Source organism: Montipora foliosa, chromosome 6, assembly GCF_036669935.1.
Source record: "Montipora foliosa isolate CH-2021 chromosome 6, ASM3666993v2, whole genome shotgun sequence".
NCBI classification, from domain to species: domain Eukaryota; kingdom Metazoa; phylum Cnidaria; class Anthozoa; order Scleractinia; family Acroporidae; genus Montipora; species Montipora foliosa.
In genome coordinates, this window is record NC_090874.1 from 48,005,163 (window position 1) to 48,014,254 (window position 9,092).

Here is a 9,092-nt window from a genome sequence, read left to right on the forward strand (position 1 = left end):
TTAGCTTTGCTGGAACCAGCATCGTTGTACGATGCTAAGTGTTTAAGACGTGCAATGAGGGTAAGGAAAGAACTTGTTTTGCCCCATTTACACTTGATAAGTAGCCACAAAATGAGCACAATAAATTTGTTTATAAAATCTTCCGTTATGTTGTTTTTTCCTCAGGGGGCAGGGACAGATGAAGAGACTTTGATTGACATTCTCTGTACTCGCACAAATAAGGTCTGTTATGGATATTCATTAGTTGTCAATCCAAACCCCTGGCATTTTTTACCAAGAAATTTAAGTTAATAATAATTATTATTATAGATGGGTTCCTTTGAATCTTACATGTAATTGTCAAAATCCAATACCAAAGTATGTTATATAGTGCATGTCAAGAGAAAACTCTTCTTTGACCTTGTGATCTAATGATGGTATACTGCTTTTAGCCCCAGCTTTGAAAGCCAAAAAAAGGCTGATAGCTTACAGTGTAGCATGCCTTATTTTGTAATTTTGCAAATTATTTTATGGCTTCCAAGATTGTTTTGTTTATTTTGTTTCTATGGAAAGGTGCACTATGAAAATTTTTATAAAATTTATTATGTTATTATCCATAATACAATGTACAAAAAAGAGCAGTATGTAGTAGTGAATATTTTACCCTACTTAAAACCAGTGCTCAAACTTAGCAGTTGTCCGGTCGTCCCAGAGGACAAAGATGTTTACCGGGTGACCAGTTTTTGGTAAAACGAAACGCCTGGTTGCCTGACGGAAAAAACAACGAACAACCCAGCTAATATAGAAACGGTGAATTACAAAAGCAGCACCCGACTCACTTGTCGGTTTTCTATTGCCAATGTGACTATAGTGCAACGTTGACAATGATTAAATTGCTGCAGCTGAGCATTTTCCCTTGTTTTTGAATATCTGTGACTTTTGCAAAACAATACCAGATAGGAAAATGCAGAGGCAATATGACAAACATTTAGGCGATGGATATCGAAAAATGCTAAAACTCAAGAGGGCTATGTCATGCAAAATGATTTAATTTTGTGACACCCAAAATGCCCAAAAAGTAGAATGAAACATTGCAATAATCACTTAAACCTGTTAAACACATAAAAGAAATACAGCAAAAGGAAAAAAAAGCATGGATGGACACAAATGGACAAAATTGAAATGGATTGCATTTAGCAACTGTGCTAGAAAAAAGTCGGCCCGAGGTTTTTCAAGTTTATGGAAAATCGCCTGGATAAAGGTCGTTTTCACTCAGAATCATCTTGTTTTGTGATCTAACAACTATTTTATCAGTAAAGGAATTCAACATCACTATTTTTCGAGTTCTAAACTCGGTATTAAACAGGATTTCCCTTAAACGCCCTAAAATAATGTTACATAGCCCCTTTAAACCCAGACTTCCACAAAAAAACACACTGGCACACACCAAGAACTATGGGATACTCAAGCTCCATCACCATGTGATTGCATTTCAACACAATGTGCATTCGATCGTAGGGGTTTCCTAAATAGGCAACCCAGGATTTACCAGGGCAGCCTAATTCATGGGTTTAGTTGCCCGGCTTTTGAAACAGGGACAACCTGGACTTTTTACGTTATGAACGTGCTCCATCACTTTTCGTTGCAGTTAGCGAGGTCAAAATATCACTTGGCCATTTTGGCTTTAAAAATATATTTTTCACAGAAACACTGTGATGGAAGCGAGAGTACCCAATTTTGTTTCAACTACATTTAGAGAAAAATAATTTTATACGGTTAAGTTTAAAACGTATAATTGAATCGTATTTACATTGCTAAACCTTGTTTAAGTTTTTCCATATAACTTATGTTGACCGGTTTCCTTCTTTTTGCTCTTCCTTGCATTGTAATGTTTTTTTTTTTTTTGTTTTCTTGTGCACAGGAAATTGCTGAAATTAAGAGGTCCTACACAGAATGTGAGTCTTGTTTTTCCATATTTCATTGACGGGCCTTTCGTTAACTGCCAGACCCTGAAGTTCACCTTTTGACCAGTACTTTTGTATGCAAATCATTTGTGGCATCAGAATCCAACAAATGGATCCTGTTTAGTCAATCTCTGTGCACGATACACATGTAACTGCTTAATCGCTTCGGATAGAGATCTTGATGGCATTAGAAAATGAAACTCTTCGTTAGAATTTGAACTTTCCAGTCTACAAGTTAACGAAAGGTGAAATAAGAATAATGTTGGCATGTTGTTGTTTACTTCCAAGCGGGTACATGCATCTGAAAACGTGTGGGATAAATTGGTGACAACAACATAAATAGATTACCAAACTGTGGGTTCTGGAGGAAGAGTTATGAGACACGTCCCAACAGTTTGTAATCCTTAGCCAAAAAGACTGCAGTCTTTTTGGATAAGCACTTTCTCCTCAGTCATTTTGATACCCTCGGTGTTAGTCCTGCCAGGGTCCAAACCTGTTCTCGGTATCTACCGCACGCGGTCACCCGATGCTCAACCAACTGAGCAAACAAGTTGTCAGCTCAGCTCGTCCAAATGTCAGTCACCGCAGGACCACAATATACTCACTCAAGACATTGTGAGTTCGTACAGTTTTATGACTTGTGGGTTAGAAGACTCGCCACTTGCTGAGATGTAACCGGTTAGATGGTTGTTTTATTCATGTGAAGTGATGTCTTTCTTTTTTAACGTAGATTACAAGCGGGACTTGGAAAAGGACTGTGTTAGTGAAACCAGTGGCCATTTCAAACGACTGCTAGTTTCAATGTGCCAGGTAAGATTGAGGGTCGAAGCAGCAAAGGAAAAGTTCTGATAATTCCTCATCAATACAGCCCCCATTGCGTAACTCCTGTTGCCCGTAAATTTACCTTCTCCAGGGCAATAGAGACGAGACTACGACAGTGAACGTTGAAAAGGCAAAGAAAGAGGCACAAGACTTGTTCCAGGTATGTTTGAGTAGAAGGAATTCGGTTTCAAGTTAAATGAAAGGGTCATCCAATCTTACCAACCCGACCAATCAGAAGGAATTGAGTAAATTGTTGTTCTGTTTGTCTTATGCTCACAAAGAGCTCACGTATATCTTCCTAGTTGGCGTTACTAGAAAGTACCCTTCCATTGCGTTAAAGGCAGAGGGAACAGGAATTAAAAGGGGTTTGGGGGGATGGGGGGGGGGGGGGGGGAAGGCGCCCAGCCTGGCCATTGGGATGATGAAAGCTGGCTTCCAAAATCCGCCTTACACTTTTGGTGCCATTACAGGATATCGTGTTGTCGCACTCTGGTGAGCTTAGATAACGTGGCACAAGGGAAACTGAGTTCCGTCACTAGTTATAACCAAAATGTAACTTGCATGAAATTCTGTTCATATTTCCCGGCAAGATTCCCCACTCTTGAGAGGGCAAGAAGTTAAAGGGTGAAGAAAACCTGCATCCTCCGCTGAAGTATTGTAGTTAACTTTCGTTCTTTCTTGAAGGCTGGAGAAAAGAAGTGGGGAACAGATGAGTCTCGCTTCAATGTCGTCCTTGCTTCCAGAAGCTTTCCCCAGTTGAGAGCAACTTTTGATGAATATGTTAGAGTAAGTGTCTGTTATTTTGATGAGTGCTAGGCTTTTATCATTGTTGTCCTAAAGCGGCCGTGGTCGAGATTTCCTGCTTTATGCACTGTCTTGTTTGTCATAACGATGGGTAGGTCTTCCACCTTTATCCGGTATCTCTGGAGATGGTAATAGGCTCTTATGATCTTATACCGTTTTTCCTACCTATTGGTACCTGAATTTAGGGTTACGATTGTTGCATACGATTTTCACATTTGTTGCGCGTAGCCCGAATGGAAATAGCCGGTCTTTCCAAATGACGGCAGTAAGCACTTGATAATTTCTATTGCAGAGCGTATTTTTGGCGGGGTTTCCCGCGGCTTAGAAATGACATAAATAGAAGGTTATACATTGGAAAATGTACCTATTCTTTAGTCTTTAAAAACCTTGAAAATCCGAAAAGTATTGTAACATGGATATTACATTTCAACGCTAGTTTGTCAGTTCACTTTTCTTTGCACGGGTGGTACTTGTATTCAACATTAAACTGTTCACCATTCAAAGGAAACTTAACGTGCAAATTTTCAAGGCAAAACTTAATGCAATGACTTTTTAGTTTCTAATTTACTTGAGTTTGAAGTCTGTTATTAAGTGATTGATGCTTATTTACAGATTGCCCAGCGCGACATTTTGAACAGTATTGACCGTGAAATGTCAGGAGACCTCAGAGCCGGTTTCAAGTGCATTGGTAGGTAGAGTAGTACATCGGATCCTTAAGTAAAGTTTTATTAGTTATATGCCCGAATGAAAGATAGTTGGTTGTGATAGATGCGTGCTAACAAACTGTCGAATAAATGTGATTCCGTTGGCTTCGAGCTGTGTGAAATATAATTTTTCAGTGCAATGTTCAAGAAATCCTGCCGAGTACTTTGCTGATCGACTTTGGAAGAGCATGAAGGGGGCTGGGACTGATGATGCTACCTTGGTCAGAATTGTTGTTTCCCGCTCAGAAGTAAGTGTCCTCTCTTAGAGAGATTTAGAAAAGTTGTTTCCCTCTATTTTCGTGCATGCTGTCCACAAATATAACGAAACTTCCAGTCTCAAAAAGAGAAAGACGTTAGATAAGAGAATTTTCGTTCTTGTGTGACGAACAGCAGCCTGGTGTTTTACTTTTTCCGTTCCACGTAAACGCGATGCTAAGGTCGTGTTCTTTTGTAATCAACCGTTTCAAACCCAACAGGATTAAGTTGAAGTGGTTGAGGTTTCACTTTTCCAACCGTTTTCCGTTGAAACGCGATAACTCCTGGGAACACTCATTACCAGACCTTGAAGGAAAACAAAATGCCTGGAGCCCGCCGTCGTGTTTAAAAAGCCGGCGTAAGCGACAGCGGTCGCTTCCCATGCCTTTTCAACCTTTTCAACCTACTTTGATGCCGGTTGAAAAAGTTGATCAACCAAACAAACCGAAAACGGTTTTTACCCAGTAGAACCAGTGGAAATACCCAACCAATCTGAGCGGTTGATTCCAGTAGAACACGACTGATTATATAGTCGTCCCTGGCTCACTTTAGGAGAGAATGAGCATTTGGAGTTGTTTTCAACCGAGTATCGCGAACAATTAATTGCACGGTTCCTCAAGATTTGGGTGGCTGCGTCCAGGGATTGGCTTGACTAGTCAGCCAATCAGATGCAAAAGCTCTTGTGAGTCACTCGCTCGCGTTTTCTTGCTCTTTGAGTTGGATCCATGAATTAGCTTCGCGTCATGATTAGCGGATTGGTAAGTAATTCATTTGGTTAATCAACCGTTGTAGCATGTGATTCTTCTTTAACTTTAGGTTATTACTTCAATTTCTCTAATCTTGTCATGTTTCAGATTGATCTTGTGGAAATCAAAGCAGCGTTCCTTCAGAAGTATCACAAGACGTTGTACAAGATGATCCAAGGAGACTGCAGTGGCGACTACAAGAAATTACTTCTAACCGCAGTGGGAATGAACTAAGGATAGTCGTTGTGGAATAACTTTTTTTGTTTCTTTATTTTTACTTCTTTATTAATTAGCCAGTATCAACAACCAATGCTTATGCAAAATGTTTGGCTAATTCAACAATAGGGCCCGCTGTACGGCCTGCAAAGGCCCGATTCACACGGTACCGGACGAATTTTCCACCGGCTGAAGATTAGTGTATTTAGGGGTTTTGTTCACACGGAACCACGCAAAACATACGAAAACTTAGACGCCTCTTCGTTCAAAAATTTCAATGCCCAAATCGGGGACGAATTTTTACCCGGTAGGGTCGAAAATTTAACCGGAGCGCTGTGAACACATTAACCGTCTTAATTTCTGCACGGCAAAGGCGTGGTTGCATGGATGCGTGGTAACTAAGCTACTATCGTTAGCCTTTCTCGTTCTTGACGCCATATTAGATTTCGTTAAGTAGCGCTCTGCGAATGAACAGATGGTAAAACCACTGACAAAGGTTAAACTTTAACCCGGTTCGTCAGTTCCGTGTGAACAGAGCGAAAATATTGCACGATTCCCTGCGAACAAAATGGCAGGTCAAATTCCGGCCTACCGTGTGAATCGGGCCTAAATTTGAAATTTCGATAAAACTTCTTCATGCTTCTGTTACATTAACTTGAAAAACGGTTTGAATCTTACAAGCAACTATTTCGATCAGCCTAGAAGATTTCGTGTTTCGGATTTTGACACGGCAAACTTTGTGGCAGTTGAACCTTCCGCTTGACTTCAACTAGTTTCCTTTCCCCGGCCGCTTGGCTGATTACCACAGAGATATAATAAATATTTTACTAACGTCGTTTCCTCGGTCCGTACCGTAAAATTACAAACGGAGTACTTCGCGCTTGGGCTATAAATCAGCGGGAAAAAACTCGGTCCGTAATTTTACAGTACGGACCGAGGAAACGAGGGTAGTAAGAGGTATGCCTCGCCTTAGCCTAGCCAAGAAACTTGTATAAGTATTAAGTTAAAATTAACGAAAAGAGTGGAGCTCTTTCGGTTCTTAAAATTCGCACTCACTTATTTTGAAATAACGAGCAGTTTTAGTAAATACCACACAGCATTCGCGGCTCAAGATTGGAGGTTGATGAGACTGACACATTTGAAGGGGCTACCTTACGCGATTTTGTTGCTTACTTGACAGGCGAAATGCCCATTCATAGAATGTAATAATCACCAAGCAGCGAAGAACAACACAAATGAAATGCAACCAAAAGAGATGGACTGAAATCACGTGATTGACACTTATTGCTTCTGGACTCTCCTATTTTGCTCATGGATCGCGGAAGGATAGTGGGTGCTAAGGCTTTACTTTGGTTGCCGATAACATGGTTTGTTTGTCTGTTTCTCTCAAATCTCGTGATTATTTTGAAATTTCTCCGAAAACCCGAACAGACCGTGAGATAGCCCCTTGGATTTCAATAAAATAATTGGGTGGAATCTATTATGTCGTGGGAAAGGTCGACCGTGCGCGCCCTTCGCCTTCGTGGCAAAAAAACTGGTCACGTGTCCATGAGCACGCGTTGAATATGAGATGGTAATCGCCAACGAGGGGCGTAACCAGTCTCATATCCAACAAGCGCGAATGGAATAATTGTTGTATTAAATTCCTTAAACTCTAAAAGCTTGGAAGTACGAAATACGAGCGAAAAAAGCGAGAAAATCCGAGCGAAATGGAAAAACTTGATGAAGATGCGATGTTGTGTAGTACCTTGTGGTCAGACCGACGCAGGCTCGTCACAAAAACATTTGTTACCTTTCGCGTACTTCTAAACGTCGGAATTGATCCAAACTTTCCACAAAAACGATTTTATTTTTTATTTTTGCTTTATTCAGAAAGAAATTTCGCTTTCCGGCGAAAAAAAGTTAAGCTTAGCAACGCTTAGCGCAATCATTTGCAATATAAGGTCAAACGTTGATAACCGAGATTGAATGAACCAACCAGAGCACGAAAATGCATTAACCGAGGTTGAAAATTTAATAATTCCACAGATCCATAGTTCAGTGTCATTGATGTATTAAATCTTGTGTGGTAGCACCAAAAAACCTTTTTTTCGCCTTTTTAAGCAAAGAACAATCGTAAATAAATAATGAAGTCTTAGCATAACCCTTTTGTCCTCGATAACTTGAACTTCTTTCATTTTGGAGGTTATAACATAATTCATTTTCTTCTCAATGGACGACATGATATATGAAATGACTGATGTATTGAACTGCGGATATGAAATCAAGCGAAGCTATGTTCTTCGCAGTAATGAACGCAATTTTAGCAGTTGAGTAGAGAAGCCTGAAAATTTCAGCACTTCAACGGAGTTGAATTTTTCATGCTTCTCCGCAATTGCTAAAATTGCGTTCATAACTGCGAGGACCATAGCTTCACGTGATCTCTTCTCAATAGCCGTAAACATCGCAGAGTTTTGCGAAGGCGAACACTGCAGGCTTCAACCTTCGCGTTTTCGAGAAGCACGTATTGCTGAAGGGTAGGGTAGGGTGGAGAAGTTACGTCACAAATCTACCCGCACAAAAGAGGTTGTCATGACAAGCTCCCGTCTGTGCGTAGCCTGGGGAGCTGACGGTATTTTAGGCGCGCGGAATGAAGTTTTAGCGGCGGAGCCGCTAATCGCGAGCTGCGAAGCCGCGAAGCCGCGATTAGTCCTCCTCCCCATCCTGCTCACGGCTTCGCCGCCAAAACTTTATTCCGCGCGCTTACAATACTTTACCGCCAGCTACGCAGGCTAGTCTTTGCGTTAAGGGAACGTGGAGGACCCGTTAACTGTATAGATAACTGACGAAGTAGAACTCCATTTAAACGAGAAACAGCATTTCGGCTGTGATAAACTACAGTTCAACCTCCATTAAGCGGCCACCCTCTATTAAGCGGCCAGTAATCAAGGTCCCGAAATAACTGTATTAAGCGCGCGCGGCCACCTTTTGGCAGTTCCGATCAGAGTTCTCCTATTGTTTTCACCTATTAAGCGGCCACCAAGAGTTTAAAACACTAAGTTTGGCTTTTCAGCAACAGACTCCCTTGCAAATCTTTTAAAAGTTAATTATGGACCCGTAATGCAATGTTTCAGTTACAGACATTGCTTCCTTTTCCGGTGATAAAATCAACTCGGTTTACGCCATAATTTAGATTGTTCATGTCAAGTTCGGAGAACCTCATCTCAACATTTTGAGGAGAATTTTTTTTTTCTCACAATACTGTATTTTTGTTCAGTATTAGAGCTGTCTGTTGTGCGAAAGTTGTCACAAGCCTCTAAAGGTGTTTGTTTTAGAATAAGGTGACGTTTCTACTAAAGATTATTAACTTCTGACGAACCTCTATTGAGCGGCCACTACATTGAGGTTGTTTCACTGTATGATCTTGGTGCTGACCAAAAGAAAAGCGGATTTTGGGGACGAGATTGGCAAAATCCTGATGAAGAAAGGCTTTATAAAATATATTCCTTCACCGTTCAATCAACCTTCCTCGTTTTGGTTATATTACTGACCAGACCCATCTCCAGGATCCCGTGCTTTTGTTTTGTTACGCTCGTTCTTATTTATATAATTTACCTGTTAAG

At 40.7% G+C, this 9,092-nt stretch overlaps 1 protein-coding gene across 2 annotated transcripts in view; it reads left to right on the top strand.

The window, feature by feature from the left end:
- The window catches only part of LOC138007539 (annexin A7-like), a 23,657-nt gene extending 16,904 nt beyond the window's left edge, over positions 1 to 6,753 (top strand). Inside the window, exons 10-18 of one of the 2 annotated variants that reach the window (XM_068854514.1) lie at positions 1 to 60; positions 166 to 222; positions 1,901 to 1,934; positions 2,674 to 2,753; positions 2,857 to 2,925; positions 3,450 to 3,551; positions 4,182 to 4,257; positions 4,409 to 4,521; positions 5,383 to 6,753. The exon at positions 1 to 60 is cut by the window's left edge and continues 54 nt beyond it. In XM_068854514.1, the coding sequence (XP_068710615.1) occupies positions 1 to 60; positions 166 to 222; positions 1,901 to 1,934; positions 2,674 to 2,753; positions 2,857 to 2,925; positions 3,450 to 3,551; positions 4,182 to 4,257; positions 4,409 to 4,521; positions 5,383 to 5,508 (717 nt within the window). In that variant the 3' untranslated portion in view covers positions 5,509 to 6,753. The remainder of the gene's footprint in view (positions 61 to 165; positions 223 to 1,900; positions 1,935 to 2,673; positions 2,754 to 2,856; positions 2,926 to 3,449; positions 3,552 to 4,181; positions 4,258 to 4,408; positions 4,522 to 5,382) is intronic. The other variant, XM_068854515.1, reaches the window with a different exon arrangement.
- Positions 6,754 to 9,092: the final 2,339 nt, after the last annotated feature.